We start from the raw sequence: 18,067 nt of genomic DNA on the forward strand, positions 1-18,067 counted from the left end.
CCTCTGAAAAGACCTTCAATAGACTAGAGCAAGCAACAGCACCAGCCAGAACACCATCAGCACTACGGTAAAAAGATTACTTTGACAACTTTATCACATATTGCTTCCTGTAACTAAATGAAGCATCCAGGCTTCAAGAACTACTTAAGCTATCTGAGCCTTTAGGGGCTGTATCCCCCAATAAACATGTGACATGAATTTGGGAGGATGTCTAGATTATGTATGAAGCTGTTCTTACTTTGATACAAGAAAATTATTCCTGCTGTGGTGCAAGTTCATACCGAGATCTACATTGTCACAGTTACAGTTAACCTGACCAGTTCAGAAGCTCTCAAAGCTACACTAAATATTTACAGATCAAAAGAGATCAAATTCTACAGACTAAGTTCACTCAAATTCTTGAGTGGAAATTCCAGTGTATACTTTTTCTGTTGAATTAGTTCCCTCCAACCTACAGAGACATAGCAGCCATGATTTTATGATTTTTTAAATCAGGCATTCCAACAAAACATTAATTGGTAAGCCATATCTGTTCTGCGCTATCAAATCAACCAAGAAGAAACAGGTAGGAAACAAACAGTTTAAACATAATACAAAATACCAATTGTTTACCTCCAGTTTTCAGAGTTATTTCTAACAAAGCTGCATTAGCTATGTTTGTTTTGCAAGAGTAAATATTTAGATACATGTAACTAAAACCAATGGATTACGTACCAAAGAAGTCAAATGAAAAGGGGTCCCTTCCACCAAAAAACTCCCTAAAGACATCTTCTGGGTTACGGAATGTAAATCCAAATTCAAACGGATGATCATGATGATTTCCACCTGCAAAAAGAAGTGCAATTTCAATTACCCTCACACATGCTTACTAACACGAAAATTGAGGCCTATATGGTATTTGAATAATTTAAAACTTTGAACACATTAAATTTCTTAAATTTCTTAAATTTCTCTTTCCCTTTCAGGTATCACTCAAGTTAAGTACACATAATACTTCTTATAGTTAATTCTCTTTTCTCTGTTTCCGATATCAGTAACACGTTTTACAACAACTGGAAAAATTGTAAAAAGAACTGCAATATTTTTTCAGATTATTATATTTTAGGCCTTAGTATAGACATTTCCAGATTCATATCTTAAAAAGAAAGCTACAGAAAATGGCTTTCCACCAGAAGAAAGCAAGCAAAGAACTGCAAGTTGTCAACATACCTCCGCCTCCATTTATTAAGCCTTCTTTTCCATATCTGTCATAGATGTCACGTTTTTTAGCTACAAGGAGAAGTTGTACATCATGTCAGTAAATCGGCACATTGAATTTGGAGGAAAAAAACCCACATAACTGGTATTCTCAGCTAAACATCTTCTCAAAGCTAGTTAATTTAAGAAAGTTCTGGCATGTAACCGGTGAACATTTTTGTTGAGGATTTCCAAAGCAGTTTAGGTTCTGAAAGAACAGGTACTAAACTTTAGACTTATTACCATTCAGTTGCAGAAGCTCAGGTCCTGTTTTATCAGAAAAAATACTGGTATAAGGACAAACTTCAAAAGGAAGTTTGCCTTTAAAAAGAATACTGCAGTCTTCATCTTTACATAGGTACCACGGAAAGCTTTAGGTTGTAAAGGACCTCTCTGGAATTCAACCTGCTCCTCCAAACAAGTCTAATCTCAAAGCTGGTCAACACTTCCCGGGATAAAGGCCTGAACTCATCCATGTCCAAGAAAAGAAGATTCCACAGTCTCTCTGGAAACCAGTCCCAATGCTCGAGCATTCTCATTGTAAGTATTTTCTTCCTTCTATCCAACCGGAATTTCCCTTGCTGTAAACCTTGACCATTGCTTCTTTTCCCTTTATTGCACAAGACCAAGCCTGTTGTGACAGAGTTATAAGAAAGGAAGGACGGTGTTTGCATAAGTGACTGCAAAACCCCTCAAATTAATTATAATCACTTCTAGTTTAATAAAGGGGAATGAGGAGATGTTAAAAAAACGCCCTTGAAGGATCTGGCTCAAATTGCTTGCTCTCTATTATTTTAGAAGACACAGAATGGCTTTTTCTTAATTTCACTGCAGAACAGCCTTCCGGTATCCATAAGAAAGTGAAGAAAAATTAACTCTACGTTACTACCTAAGATCAGACTGCACTGTTGGTTCTGGAAGGGAACCTGAAGAGCTTAAAGAAGCAGACAGCTTATTTTGCTTGCAGTGGTGTGGAAGCATCAGCCAAAAAACCAGTCAGGGCATCTGATTTTAGACTCTAAATACTAACATGCTGTTCCCACTGGAATCTCTTCAGTGAAAGATGTTTTTGAAATTTAAATAGCAACACAGAAAGAACATGCAGTTAACTCAAACAGCTGCTGAAAAGTAGAATACTTCTGACTAACAGGAATTAAAATTTTATATACTGGTCATCTACAAAACATGAAAAATTTCGATAGGTTCACACACACACCCTCGCAGCAACGCTTCGTAAATTACCTGTATTGCCTTTCTAGAAAGCAATTTTTAAAGAAAGGAGGTTAACCTACCCACCAATGAAAAATGACCAAAGCAGTAAGGTAGACAAACTGTCAGAAGCAGCAGGAAACAGCGAGGAAGACCTGAGGGCTCACAAAGCCCTAAGTTCATCTTGAAAAATACAACGTTCTTGAAACCACAAGGGAAGTGTGTTCTATGATCACCCAATTTCAATATTCTTTGCTTATGTAACCCCTTACAAAACTATTCTTCTGCCAAAAATCTGTCTTCATTCAAGCCTGTAACGGTGTCAGAAAATTTCATTAAGTCTACAGGACAGTTGACTGCCTCTCAACCACAGGGCTCAGGATTCAGATACCGCTGCTGCACAAGTGATTGTTTAGACACCAGTAACTTAGGATTTGGTCTACATCCAAAACCAGGCAGCATTTTTAGATGATGTTCTAAAATTCTAGCAGTGTAGAGTTTCTGAAGAACTTACAGATCTGTGAAAAACCAGACCAGTATCCTATTTTTATCCTGCTTTAAAAATTTGCTTAAGAAGGTTACATCACTCTTGAAGACAAGTATACAATGAACTGCCCGTAAATTAAGTTCTGTTTCTCCCATGTCAATTAAGTATCAAAACCAACCAAAGAAACAGGGTGTACCAGACAGCAGCTTGATAAACCAGGCCAAATTCTGAAAGGTAATCTAGATGCTGCTAGCGCTTTAAATATAGCTTTCCCAGGCTAACTGGTCTCAGGTGAAATCAAGGACACTTCAGAAATAGCATATAGACAGCTGCAGTCAATTACAGGAGAAAATAATCAAAGTAGCTTAAATCGCTTTGTTATGATTCACACTGCTTTTGTCAAAACACTAGCAAAAGTTAATGATACTTTTCATGTCAAAAAGATATGGGTGAACTATAAGCTGAAATCCTGCACCACATGGGTCAGGCTAAGCAACCGTTTCAGAACAATTCAAAGTAAACACTCAGTATCACAGTTGACTGAATTTATGGAATTCACCCAAACACAATCCAAATTTTCAGCAAGGTTTACAGTATGCTTGGGCTTTGTCAAGACTAGCTCACTGTTACAAGAACTAGAAGCAGTAGGCCAGCAGTAGATACTTCAGAGTTTGTCTAGCCTGATGGTTACTGGATAAACACAACAATTCCCCTACACTGATAGTATCATTGGCTTTATCTCCTAAGATAAAATGAATCTTGGTATTCACAGATATCTCTCTAGAAATTTCTGAAGAGGGCCTGGCAAACATAGGATCTCAATTTCTAGAAGGAAACTGCTTTGTTTACTCATCTAGAGAGATCCTGAATTTTTTGTTTCAAAATTCCTGCTTATTCTGTCTTATCTGCAAGCTTCTTTTTCTCTCCTTTCTTTGAAAAGAAAGTAGTTGAGTTGGATGGTAAACCAAAGTTACAATATCCCTTTAGAGCATCATACATCAGCATTTTCAGTCTGATACCCAGACTAGAGACCTTCAGTTCAAGAGCCCTTTCAAAATACCTACCATCTGACAAAACTTCATAGGCCTCAGCTACTTGTTTAAACTGCTGTTCTGCCTCTTCTTTATTGTCTGGGTTTTTATCAGGGTGCCATTTTAATGCCAATTTACGGTACCTAAATGGAAGAAAAACAAAAGATATTTTACTCTGAAATGAAGGAATATGCTATACAGATAAACACAAAATGTTTCAAACAAGTTGTCAGGGATTAAAGTATTTAGAAATTCCCCAGTGCAAAACCAGTACATAAACAGTAAATCTAAACAAAGAACTGTAATTCCTGTGAACACTCCTATTTTAAACAGCGTTATGGTTTTTTCAATAGTAACAGATGGTCAGTCCATCACAAGCTAAGCACAGAAACCAGACCTCATGTTAAGAAAGAGCTAGTATCCAAAAAAGCAACATGCCAAATACTTGTTAATAACTTTGAAAAAGCACCTCTGCAAATGGACGGGTAGAGTAGTTACTACAATTCAGCCACAGAAGAAGGGGCTGTCACTGCCTGCACCATGTCGAGTTTGGAGGCACACTTGTACAGAAATGTATTAAACAGTGATCAAAAGCCAGTGACTGACAGCATTTTCACTTTAGCAGTACTCAGGATTCTTTTCCCAATTTCCTAAAAATGAGCAAATGCTTTTTCTTCAGAACACTGAATATTTCTCTGCTAGCAAAGGTATCACTTCAGATGACTACTACTCATCCTAGTATTGACAACAAAATGAGAATCCAGAAACCATGTGATTATATTTGCTCCTTAAAAGACATATCTTATATATATAGCCACTGATACTTACGCTTTTTTAATATCTTCTGCTGAGGCATGCTTTTGCACTCCCAGAACTTCATAGTAATCCACCATGTTTAGTATTCGTCTTGTTAACAGCAGCTGAGTCTTTCAATTCCTGTAACAACAAGAATTTGTAAATGAAGCTTGTCCAGTAATGCTACTTCATAAAAGTCAGGTAGAAGCCTAGTATCTTCCAGTACCAAACCTGATCTGAGAACTGCTTGATTTTAGAAATTCAAATGTTCCAAACACCAAAAAATAAAAACATTTTATTTTAGGTTGACAGATCAAACAATTACTTTGATTCTGATTTTTGTTTATGTTCTTTAATCCCACTGAAATACAGTGCACAGAGACATAGCTAAACAGCAGGTTCCTAAAATAAATTAGACTGAAAAGCTAGATTTAATCAGTATATTAAGAAGAGTATGTACAGAATGTCATCATTTTGATATATACATTAATTTGGCTGAGGGAGCTGGGGTTGTTTAGCCTGGAGAAGAGGAGGCTCCGAGGTGACCTTACTGCAGTCTACAACTACCTGAAGGGAGGTTGTAGTGAAGTGGCAGTTGGCCTCTTCTCCTGGGCAACTAGCGATAGGACAAGAGGACACAGCCTCAAGCTTCGCCAGGGGACGTTCAGGTTGGACATTAGGAAGAATTTCTTTACAGAAAGGGTTATTAGACATTGGAATGGGCTGCCCAGGGAGGTGGTGGAGTCACCATCTCTGGATGTGTTTAAGAAAAGACTGGACATGGCACTTAGTGCCATGGTCTAGTTGACAGGGTGGTGTAGGGGCAGCGGTTGGACTCTATGATCCCTGAGGTCTCTTCCAACCTGGTTGATTCTGTGATTCTGTGATAACTCTCAACACAAAAGAAACCACGTATCATGTTCACTTTATGTCATCTCTGACACCTATGTCATGTCTTAAGCACATATCAGCATAAACAAAGGGCCACATCTTTCACATCCACTGTTCAGAACATTACTTCCACTGAGATGCTCCCTTCAAAAAAGCAATGTATGTGCAGGTCTTAGAAGTCTAAAATCCCACCTATAGACTCCAATAAGCCTTTCTTGTACTCAGACCTTGACAGAAAATTCACATATTGCCAAAGCTACTGAATTCCATTTATTTCCTTTATGTTTACCAACATAAAGTATATAGCCAGGCAAGACTGCTCAAACTGCAAGGTTCACCAACCCACTCAAGTACAGAGGCACCTTGTGTTTCTTAGTATAAGAGAACAAGTCACAAAGAGTCCTAAGGAACCTACAAGTTAAAAGAAAAAGGATTTGCCCTACTCAATTTAAATACTGACAGTTTCTCGTCAATATTAGAGAAGTTACAAGGAACAGTTATACTAACCATTACTTGAACTAAATGACCACTAAGATTAAAGAATTCTTCTAAAAACTTCAAGAACATTTCATCTCTTCATACAAAGGCTTCATCCCACCACTGTAACAAGTCTCCAGTCTGACAAAACGTGCAACCACCTTTCCATCCTACGACTGCTGCTGGTTCATCTCAAGTTTTGTGAACAAGGCAACACTGACCTTTTCAATGAGTTATCAACTCATTGCAGGCAAAGTCACCCAAATATACTTAGAACATAACAATACAGCAATATATTAGTCACATTTTCTTATTACTATTCATTTAAATCTTTCCCCTCCCCCCCAAGTTGTTCAGTGTTTTTCATTTCAGCCCAGGCAAAGTCTCATTTTCATGTTCTTCCACATAAATGCTGAAAGAATCAAAGCACGATATAGCCCAGTGAAATATTCTGAAATTACTTTACTGTACTAGTATTACGTGTATCTTTCAACATCCTGGGATAGAAACATTAAAGAGAGACTTCCTTTTAAAATACATCGGTACATGTTCAAAATAGATTGCTGTTGCAGGTTAAAGCTTAATTAACTTTAATTAGGGATGTGGTTACACACGTTTCCTCAAACGGCAAAAACAGTTTAGGAGATATCCTGTCATGCTACCTCCCCGCTCTAAACTATTTACAGAAGTAAATATATTGAAGAAGCTATGTGTTTTTAAAACTTGGGTGGTTTTAGCAATCTAGTTAACCACACATTCCCACAAACACAAAACTGAAGTGTAGCAGGTAAAGAGACCTCTAATTGACTCTGCCTTTTGAAGAAACCTCCACACAGAAAAAAATAGTAAGGGTATAGTTAATATTGCGACCAACACCAAAGGAAGTTGGGAGACATGCATTAAAATTAATATTAGGAATGCCAATACAATATAATAATGGCAGGGTTCAATATGTAAACATACAGATTACCAAAAATATCCCAGAACATTTGCTATCAACTAGCCTTGCTAGTTTTGGTGTTTGCCAAACAACTATTAGAAGAACAGCTCTGTGAATACACAGGTGAGGAGTAAGGTTAGGATGGGGTAAGTTGTCAAATCCTATAGCCAATCCTTACAAGTAATAGCATATATGGAACACATAGTTTACAAAAAGAAATGTGATGGGCAGGGGGAGAAAAAAAATCTAGTATGAGTCAAGCTTAAGGCTAGAGGTCAGAGCCCCTCCTAATGAGAGATACTAGCTTAAAACCAGTGAGGTAACAGCAGGAAGCCACAACACATAAGAGCACATACCATACTGCTAAGCGGTTTTTCCATATTCTCCTTTTTTTTCTTAAATACAAGACTTGCATTAGCACTCCTCTCAATTTAGGCAGACATCTTAAAGGGAAAATTCAAAACTCAAGCTTCTAGCTGGAATAAGCAGGCAGGAAAAGCAACTTAGATGTAAAAAAATAAATCGCATCTCTTCCTAGAGAACTTTGTGCACACTGGTAGTCATACTGATTTCAACATATATTTCTTTAAACACTTTAGTTGTTTGTTTCAAAACAGTGCCGCAGTGTTACAAGTTCAGACTCAATACATACACCAATATATCCTAAATAACAGAAGCCTGAAGCTGGGACCAAAAATGAGTGCCGAGGCAACATGACTAGTACTTACTAGATTACTCTGATTCTAAAAAACCAACTCCTCCAAGAGCAGAGGAATTCTTTGTTTCACAGAAATGTCTGGGACATGCATATTCTCTCTTTTGTGTGTTATTATTCAGTTTTTACTTGCCAATAATTTAAAGTCTGGAATTAAAACAATCCAGCAGCTCTCTAAAGAAAACAAACTGTTTATATTCTCCTTCTCTTAATCAAACATTCCAGTGACAGGAAGAGTTCATCTCCAATTAATCATTATTTCTATCTGCTAATTACCATAAAGCATAAACTGCACTGCTACAGTTTTAGGTAGCATAGGAACTTTTTTCTTGTGTGCAAAATGGTTCTCGCAATATTTATCTGTAGCTTTTTTTTCGTCCAGCTTAAACAAAACATCCAGAAACATGAAACTGCATCAGCTAATATTTAGCTCCTTAAAAATACTTAGATTTTTGCTCAACATCCAGTAAGGGGAAAAAAAAAAAAAACCCCACAAACCCAACCTACTCAAAAACTAGAAAGACCTCTGCCTTGAATCTTTCCAGGAAAAAATTATTTGAAACATTCACTCAAGAAAGCGGCCACCATCAGCTTATAACAAAACAGAAAGCGGCTGATAAAACTGCTGGTATTTTGTTTTGTTTTGTTTTAAAGGCTAGTAGGAATCTGCATAGTCAAAATGCCTAGATGATTCAAAGAAGCAAACCATATACCTTCCTGCAAAGCGAAAGCAAAATACTCAACTGCCCTAACCAAAATGACATGACAAAGATCTTCCAACACCAAATCTGTCAAATAATTTCTCTCCAAATACACAAGCAAGACTTATTAACTAGGCACTCAAGAAGTTTTTTTCCAACGCCACAAGGAAGCCAGCCCACATTAGCTACTTTCCTGCTTCCAACCACAGAAAATCTTCAAAGTCTCAGAAGAAAAAACAAGCAAAAAAACTCCAGATAAAAGAAGTTGTTTCATAGCCTTCATGTTTTCCTGCAAAAATCCAGAGTTACTTGTGTTTGTAACTGCTCTGTGTTTATAGGATGCTATTAGCTACTCTAACTCCTTTGGAGCATGAACAAATGTCCTGGTTTGGACTAGGACAGAACCAATTTTCCTTTCAGTGATTTTTTTCCTTTCAGTTAAGTCTTTTCTAAGTAACTGCACTTTCTGAAGCTGACTATATGTTTTTCAGACAGCGTCTGGTTCCAGGATTGATAACGCTTGAAGTTTATAGTTATTACTAAGGTAACGGTAGCAATGGCATGCAGAAAGGCTCTTGCTTAGACTTACTCCTACAGTAACCAAGGTCACTGCTAAGTTTCTTATGGTCCACAAGTGAAAGGCCATAAGAGTCACACTGCCAGGGAGGAGCGGACAGGACAGGTGACCCAAAATTGACCAACGAGGTATTTGATCCCATACACATCATTCTCAGTTTAAAGTTGAGGGATCACGAGGGTCACCTCTCCATCTGTGACCAGCGTCCAAAGCGGTCTTTGTCTTTCTCCTGCCTTCGATCCCAATCCTTGCATTCCTGAATCCAGTTCCTGTCCATTGCCGAGTCCAGTCCAGGACTTCCTGGAGCCTGTCCTCCAGCATCAGTGGTGAGGTGATCATCATCAGGGGAGCTCGATCTTCATTTTGTATATATTTTTATATATTTATTTCCATTATTATTATTATACTCTTTTTCATTGTTATTGTTCATTAAAACTGCTTTAACTTTCCAACCCATAAGTCTCTCCCTTTTCTCTTTTCCTTCCCCTTCTAAGGGAACGAAAGGGTTAATAGAGAGCATCTGCCACCCATTTAATAGCCAGCCCAGCTTTAAACCTTGACAACAAATCAACCATCCAAATGTTCATGTGAACTAAAAGTTTCCATAGCTTATAGATTTCTCAGTCATCACGGGAGAAGTCAGCTTTGTTCTGGCTTACCGAGCAGAAGCCCTGAACACTGGTACTGACACAAGACAAGTGACAGGAGTACATGACGAGGCTTGGGACCTCCCTCTTACAGCACAGCCCAAAGCCAGATCAGTTTAGAGTTATCTTGAAATCCAGCTCATAAACTCTCTTTACAGCAAAGTCCTCAGCTGCATAAAAGGCATGCGAAGAATTACAGAAGATAGGTATGTAAAGAGCTATAAACTTTTATAAGATCAGATGACAAAGAAAAGAAAAGAAAAAAAAAAAGTAATCAGATGCACAACCTTCATGGATGCCAAAGCAGCACCCCTAACTAAATACGGAAGGGTGGAAGGCACCCAAACAAGAAATTCTTAAACCAGTCAGGAGGGAATTCAGACAGCAAGAGGCACGCAACCGTTTCAGTCAGCCTAGTCACAAAGAGCTATCTATTTCTGGCCATGAAGCAACAGGGCAGCACAGAGAGTCCTGAAAGATGCCAGAATAGCTCAAGCTTAGTGACTAGTGCAGTCACCTGGGTAGAGGGAGATGGAGTTCCAAATTCCCGATTCACGTAATTCACAGAAGCAGGCAGTCATCAACATGCTGGGCAAGCTGCACAGCCATCCAATTCCTAGCACCTGCCTGCTGTCGATGAATGTATCTGAAGGATTGCATCCCGCTGGCAACACAGGAAGGATACCCTGTTCTGCATCCCAGCTCAGCTTGAGCTTGCGTCTGACCTACTCAACAGCAACTGAGCAATTTAGAGATGGCTCTGGTATGTTAATAGATGATGCACACACTCAAGGATCTTTGGGAATTGCAACCTATGATTAAAAAAATACCATTTTTCACATTCCAAGAGTTTTCTTAGAAAGCAGTATGTCAGCTGGACCTGATGAAATTTTTACACTCCACCAAAGTACAAACAAGACTACAGTAGCATTAATATAGTTGTGGATCCAGGGTCATACAAAGAATGCCAAGCAACACACATACTTTCAAAGATTTCTAGTGTTTCTTCATTTGATTTTTATACAGCTAAGACACCTTTGCTAAGCTTTTTATTATTTACAGTACAGTAAATTCAGAGACATATACAAATATTTTCAGTCTTAAGGTAACAAACCTCAGATGAAGTTCAGTCACTTCATTTGCTCACAAGCTACAGATGTCAAATGTAACCCACGAATTGTAATTACTTGCCTGTATCTCTCCAAGTTACCCATCTAAAAGAAAGGTAAATAAAGATTAACCATAAAGTACTATTTGCCAAGGCTTCCAAGCCACATGTGCACTAGTGGCTCAAGGAGTTCTCACTGGGTAGAAGAGGTCACTGCCTTTAACACCCAGATACTGGTTATAGAAACTGCCTTCTGGTGTCATCCTACGCCCTAACCAAAAAAAGACAAATCTCACACCACAACTCTTCAGAGCGCAGCACCGCTCAGGTAACAATCAAGTGCATTTTCCCTAGTACAACTCGGCAACACAGAAAGCTATACAAGTCCCAAAACTTTGGCCAAATCCCAAACAAAAAGAAGAGGTCTTTGTCAGTTCTAGCAACAAGATCTGGGATGTGCCATCCATAACTGAGCTGAGACCATGAGCAGCCTCTCGGCTGGACTAGCAAAGGTCCACCGTGCTAGCACTGTACAAGTGCTAACGTAACAACGCCCACGCTGTACACCAGAAAATCTTTGTAAGAGGAAGTTTAAGAAGGCTAAGGAACCGAAAGTCACTATTCTGATGAGTGTAATAATATAGAGCAAGAAAACCTGTATAAAGTTTGTGATTAACTAATCTGACAAATACATTTAAACAATGCACCAACATCAAATTTTTCTTCCCGCTGACATATGCACAGACTAAGGTATATTAAAAACCTCAGTACTTTTAACTTGTACTTACCTAAGCTTAGAAAAGCTGTTACAGTTTAACTTCACAGGCTCCTGAAATTTATTGTTTCATGGAAAAATGTAAATTTACCATATAATTAAAGTTAATAAAATGTGCTTAAATAGCAACGTTTATACTCATTACATTAATACTACCACAGCATCCCCATGAGATGAAGCTAATAAAATGAACATTCCAAAAAGCTTAGTTTAATCTCATGTTTACACTAAACATCCTGTTTCTATGTTAGAAAACAGAGTGGATTTGAATACAGGGATTATTATATGAGAGGATGCAGTTCATACAGGGGAAAAGGGAGCTAGGCTGACTGCTTCACCTTGCAGTTCAAATTCTATAAAAAAAAAAAAAAAAAAACCCAAAACACCACACAACCAAAAAATAGCCACCTGTACAGGGGTCACTCACTTTCTCAAGGCAAGTTACAAAGAACCCTGTCCGTTCCTCTCCTCCCCGAGGAGAGCAAGACACAACTGTGGCAAGAACTACAGGGCATTTTTGTCCACATTACTGTCTGGCACACCAAAAGCCTGTAAAGGGCAACAAGTAAGAAACCATTAAAAAACAATTAAAGTACCAAAAATGGAAACAGAAGAAACTGAAAATCTTCATCTGTGAAAGATATGTAAACTAGCTAAGAAAAACTGGAAAAGGAAGTAGCTCAGTGAATAGGCTACCCTCACACCCTTGGCTGATCCTCTGCTGCTTATCTATCTGATCTAAGAGCAGCCCTTAAATCAAGGCGTACTGATTCACAATCTCTCCTTAAAGCAAAGGGGCATTTTTCCAAAACACAACAACTCAGGTGTCCAAATTTGGAATTGTGTCATATAAATATCTGGAACACTGGCACCCTCCGAAAACTAACCATAAAAGGCTATTTTATACAAAGTAAAAATATTCCTAATTCATTTTTTAAAATGTATGATCTGTGTTTGATTAAGCGATTAAAAACAGTGAAAGTCTCAACTGCCAAAGACTGGGTCCGGAAAGTTTCAGCCAAATAATCACACGCAACCAGATGATCCTTCAGGGAAAAGAAAAGTTTAAAGTTTCTACACACTTCCCCTGAAGTAGTTTTTGGAGTCATGATAATCTTACTTAAGCCAACTAGCAAAAAAAAACATATTACGTTAAAGCAAACACCAATTTCTTTTTCAGAACAATGACAGGCTGTTAGAGATTCAGACATTTTAAGATAAAAAATAATTTCTTCTAATCAAAAGAATTAACAAGGTTTTAACAAAAACTGTCTGCAGTGTAGTTATGAATGGCTTCAGACTTATTATATGGGCTATAAGATCCTTGTTAAGTGCTGGGTCCTCACTAACATCAGTGGGAGTTCAGTACTTACTCAGAACAAATAGAAAACATAAATGAAATCTACAACTAGTAACTGTAGGAGTGAAATTCACATGCATGAATTATTTCTTCCCTAGCAGTTAAATAAAAAGAAGCAGAATAATGTTTTCATTAAGTCTAAACTTAAGAAAAAAATCTAACATGTATTCAAATGTATTTCATTCAAAAGCAAAGAATATATAATTTAAACCTACTCATATCATCAACTACAGTTTTAATTTAAATCTGTCTTGAAATAAATAATCATCACATATAAGATCCAACAAGTTTTGACAAAGCTAAGTAATTTCTCACTAATCCTTCCATTCCTTGAATAAATCAAGACAAAGGAAGAGCTGTTGACAGAAAATGTTTTCAGGACAGAGCTGATGAGGTTCTTTAGAAATGCTACGAGAGAAATGGAGCACTTCCTACTTAAGGAGCAAAATACTAGAACATTAAACCTCACACAACTAAGTTGAAGATTAATACATTCCCTTCAAAACATCACTATTTATATGGTAAGAAACAAACAGTCTGCTCAAGTCTGGAAGCCCAGTGTACCTTCTGTAGCCAGCAGCACAAGAGCAGAACACAGCTAACACGGGTGGCTGCACCCAGTCTGTTCAACCCGGTGTGACATTTCAGTCAATTCCTGGCTGGAACTTCAATGCCTCTGGACTCACAGTAAAACACAGTCATCACCCTCATCCCACACGACCTCAGCTCAAAGACCGAACTGCGCCAACATGTTAAGCACAGATGTACAGACACAGTAGTCCTGAAAGTTTTACAGGTTAAAAAAACCAAACCAAACCAAAAAAACAGGTATTTCTTTCCTCAGTACAGTCCAAATACTATTAAGAGCTCGTGTACCCTTGTTATTGAGATGATGATATAAGTGGTTTCCTCTCTCAAAGTACATTCCAAAACTTCTACTGGATGAAAGAAAGAATACAGTAGGTAGAAAAATTCCTATATCTATTAAAAAAAATAAATAGCAAAACACATTATTGCTCCAACTAAACATTCTGTGTTACACAAAAGTGAAGCCTTGATGCTTTCTCCCAAAGTCCAGCCAAGATAAATTAGCAAACTGCCTCAATCTAGGACAGACAGAAGAAAACACCAGAGAGAAAAGCTGTTTTGGTAAGAATGTGCTGTAGTCAGAAAGCACAAGTGCTAAAAAGACAAATCTGATGGAGAATGAGGGGAACTTTGCAGTTTACAGAGAGAGAAATTATTATTAACATTGCAGTTTAAACAGTACTGCCAGTAAAAGTGGCAATTTAAATTTCTCCTCCAATGTCTGAGATTATTTAAGAAAATTTAATCCTAAATTAACTTCCATTTCCAACAGTCTCTTGTTCTCCACTGAAAAGGCAGCATGAGAGCCAAGAGGGGGAAACAAAGTTAGACCAGAATTGTGCACTAGTTAGCATTTTGGTTGTTTAAAATAAATAAAAAAAAAAAAACAAACACAAAAACACAAAAAAGTAATCACAGAGACAAGATCTGTAAATACATTTACTCACTGGTCCAAACAAATGTTCTCTGACAACATAATCCAGCAAACTAAATGGTACTTTAACCACCAGGCTCTTGATCATCAGCTGAACATAAAATCCCTCCTAACTAGAGTACAAGGATCTTCAAAGAGTAAACAAAAATTCAGGTCAGCAGGCAGCAGTAACTGCAACCTCAGAGGACCAGCAAGGCAGAGCCTAGTTTCATTCCAGCTGTTCCCTCTGTGTCAACACCTTGTTCTTATCACTTTTTGATACTTTATATCCTAAAAACTCAGGGCTTGATCACTGATTTCACTATGCGATGTCACAAGCTTGACATTTGCACACTAGCATTGTTATAAATTTAGCTCCTATGTTACTGTGCCCAAATGAGAACTGAACAAGCAGTTTATTATTAACAGAATTCAAAACAAATTCGCTCAGTATTTTGAATGATCTTTTCTAACGCCTTTAGTTAGAACGGTTCAAGGATGCAGCACAGGTTTTCAGGAGCCAACAGAGCTCTGACAGTAAAACTGTAACACAGCATAAAGTGTTACTACAAACAGGAACACTCACCATAAATAACTTAACTTCCCAACTCGCAGCCCTCCCAGAAGTCCGGCAAATACTGACGACAAACTATGTTCCTTACCTGCCAGAGATAGTTTTCAACTCAGCTTGGCACTTGGCAACAGCGAGTTCAGAACGCCTGACCACTACCGCCTTCACCCAGAACAAACCTTACTGCTGACCCTACTCGGAGTTAATAACCGCAGAACAGAATTTAACTAAACCACTTCTACCGGGGGGGAAGAGGGGGAGAACGTTTGGTTTACAAGCATGTCAAAGAAGTGCACCGCGAAGAAAAGCACTTTAAGTAAAAGGTCTGTTCAACACATCCAAGAGCAAAGGGTGAACTGAAGCTCGCTCTCTCACCTTTTTGTAACCAAAATCTCTGCAAGCAGAAATGGAAATACGGATTTTTTTCCCCTAGGCCTTCTCTGCTGGCGACAAACAGGAAGCAAATCCGATCGGGGACGGTACGGCCCGCGGATCCAAGCTGTAACTCCTCCGCTCCGAGTTACGGGATAAGCCCAAGGCAGCCACTGCGCTCGGGGGCGGCTCCCTCACCGCCCGCCCCCAACTGCCGGCGATCCCCGCCGCCCGCTCCGCGCCCCACGCAAACCCTGCGCTGGTCGTCCCGGGGCCGCCGCCACGCACCTTCCCAACAGCTGGCAGCGCTCCCGGCCCCCTGCGGGGGACACTCCACCGCGGAGCCTCCAGCGCGCAGCAACACGCGCCTCCGGCGAGCCCCGTTACCAGCAACACTGTTGCTAAGACCCGAGGCCTGGCCTAGAAACCGGCGCCCCCTCCCGCTCGCTTCCCCCCCCCACCCCCTTCCCCTCACACGGCCGAAAGAGGCCAGGCCCGTCCCGGGGCCGCCTCACCCCCCGCACTCACCCGCCCCGATGCCTCCGCAGCGCGGCCACCACCCCCCCGCCAGCAGCCCGGGACAACAGCAACGGCGGCACCTCACCTCAGCCGCAAACAGGAAGTTCCGTCAACGAGAACGTCACTTCCGCCCAGCTGTTTCCGGAAGTTTCTCGAACGGCGTGCGCTGCCCAGCGCCTGCCCGCCCGCCGCGCGCGAGCAGAGCGCGCCCCCTGCCGGCGGTCGACGGCGCTACAGAGGGGGCGGGGCCGGAGCCGGGGGCGGAGCTTCGCGTCCCGGAGCGGCACCGCCGGCGGGAAGAGCGGCCTCCGCGGGCCTGGGCCTGACTGCGGGAGAGCGGCCTCCGCGGGTCTCGGCCTGGGCCTGGGCCTGGGCCTGACTGGGGGAGAGCGGCCTCCGCGGGCCTGGGCCTGGGTCTGGGCCTGGGCCTGACTGAGGGAGAGCGGCCTCCGCGGGCCTGGGCCTGGGCCTGACTGAGGGAGAGCGGCCTCCGCGGGCCTGGGCCTGGGCCTGGGCCTGAGTGGGGGAGAGTGGCCTCCGTGGGCCTGGGCCTGGGCCTGGGCCTGACTGGGGAGAGTGGCCTCCGTGGGCCTGGGCCTGGGCTTGGGCCGGGGCCTGGCCGGGGGAGGGCGGCCTCCGTGGGCCGGGGCCTGGCCGGGGGAGGGCGGCCTCCGTGGGCCGGGGCCTGGCCGGGGGAGGGCGGCCTCCGTGGGCCGGGGCCTGGGCCTGGGCCTGAGTGGGGGAGAGTGGCCTCCGTGGGCCTGGGCCTGGGCCTGGGCTTGGGCCGGGGCCTGGCCGGGGGAGGGCGGCCTCCGTGGGCCGGGGCCTAGCCGGGGGAGGGCGGCCTCCGTGGGCCGGGGCCTGGCCGGGGGAGGGCGGCCTCCGTGGGCCGGGGCCTGGCCGGGGGAGGGCGGCCTCCGTGGGCCGGGGCCTGGCCGGGGGAGGGCGGCCTCCGTGGGCCGGGGCCTGGCCGGGGGAGGGCGGCCTCCGTGGGCCGGGGCCTGGCCGGGGGAGGGCGGCCTCCGTGGGCCGGGGCCTGGCCGGGGGAGGGCGGCCTCCGTGGGCCGGGGCCTGGCCGGGGGAGGGCGGCCTCCGTGGGCCTGGGCCTGGCCGGGGGAGGGCGGCCTCCGTGGGCCTGGGCCTGGCCGGGGGAGGGCGGCCTCCGTGGGCCTGGGCCTGGCCGGGGGAGGGCGGCCTCCGTGGGCCTGGGCCTGGCCGGGGGAGGGCGGCCTCCGTGGGCCTGGGCCTGGCCGGGGGAGGGCGGCCTCCGTGGGCCTGGGCCTGGCCGGGGGAGGGCGGCCTCCGTGGGCCTGGGCCTGGCCGGGGGAGGGCGGCCTCCGTGGGCCTGGGCCTGGCCGGGGGAGGGCGGCCTCCGTGGGCCGGGGCCTGGCCGGGGGAGGGCGGCCTCCGTGGGCCTGGGCCTGGCCGGGGGAGGGCGGCCTCCGTGGGCCTGGGCCTGGCCGGGGGAGGGCGGCCTCCGTGGGCCTGGGCCTGGCCGGGGGAGGGCGGCCTCCGTGGGCCTGGGCCTGGCCGGGGGAGGGCGGCCTCCGTGGGCCTGGGCCTGGCCGGGGGAGGGCGGCCTCCGTGGGCCTGGGCCTGGCCGGGGGAGGGCGGCCTCCGTGGGCCTGGGCCTGGCTGGGGGAGGGCGGCCTCCGTGGGCCTTGGTGGCCTCAGCCCCTTCCCTAGCACCTGTTTCCCCTCACAGCACTGTCGTTATTCCTCTCCAGGGGTTTCTAAGCCCCCAGAGGCAGGCAGTTGTGTGGCCAGCCTCCCTGCGTTTCTCGGGGAGGGGGGAAGTGGTGAAATGATATCCAGGTGAGCTGCTGGGGGAAAAGAAGAAAAAAAGTAATCATAGAATGGTTTGGGTTGGAAGGGACCTTAAAGACCATCTAGTTCCAACCCCTGTGCCACGGGCAGGGACACATTTCCACTAGACCAGGTTGCCCAAAGCCCCATCCAACCTGGCCTTGAACACTGCCAGGGAGGGGGCACCCACATTTTCTCTGGGAAACCTATTCCAGTGTCTCACCACCCTCACAGGAAAGAACTTCTTCTTAATAGCTAATTTAAATCTCCTCTTTAAGTTTAAAAGCATTCCCCCTCGTCCTCTCACTATATGCCCTTGTAAAAAGTCCCTCTTCTGCTTTCCTGTAGC

At 43.4% G+C, this 18,067-nt stretch overlaps 1 protein-coding gene across 2 annotated transcripts in view; it reads right to left on the reverse strand.

The window, feature by feature from the left end:
- DNAJB6 (DnaJ heat shock protein family (Hsp40) member B6) overlaps window positions 1–16,005 on the reverse strand; it is a 69,187-nt gene extending 53,182 nt beyond the window's left edge. For both annotated transcript variants that reach the window (XM_068404444.1, XM_068404443.1), the window contains exons 1-5: window positions 15,922–16,005; window positions 4,792–4,899; window positions 3,997–4,106; window positions 1,210–1,269; window positions 715–825 (exon numbers count right to left, since the gene is read on the reverse strand). In XM_068404444.1, coding sequence (XP_068260545.1) covers window positions 715–825; window positions 1,210–1,269; window positions 3,997–4,106; window positions 4,792–4,856 — 346 coding nt within the window. In that variant the 5' untranslated portion in view covers window positions 4,857–4,899; window positions 15,922–16,005. The remainder of the gene's footprint in view (window positions 1–714; window positions 826–1,209; window positions 1,270–3,996; window positions 4,107–4,791; window positions 4,900–15,921) is intronic.
- Window positions 16,006–18,067: the final 2,062 nt, after the last annotated feature.

The sequence above is a fragment of the Nyctibius grandis genome, chromosome 7 (assembly GCF_013368605.1).
Source record: "Nyctibius grandis isolate bNycGra1 chromosome 7, bNycGra1.pri, whole genome shotgun sequence".
NCBI lineage: Eukaryota > Metazoa > Chordata > Aves > Nyctibiiformes > Nyctibiidae > Nyctibius > Nyctibius grandis.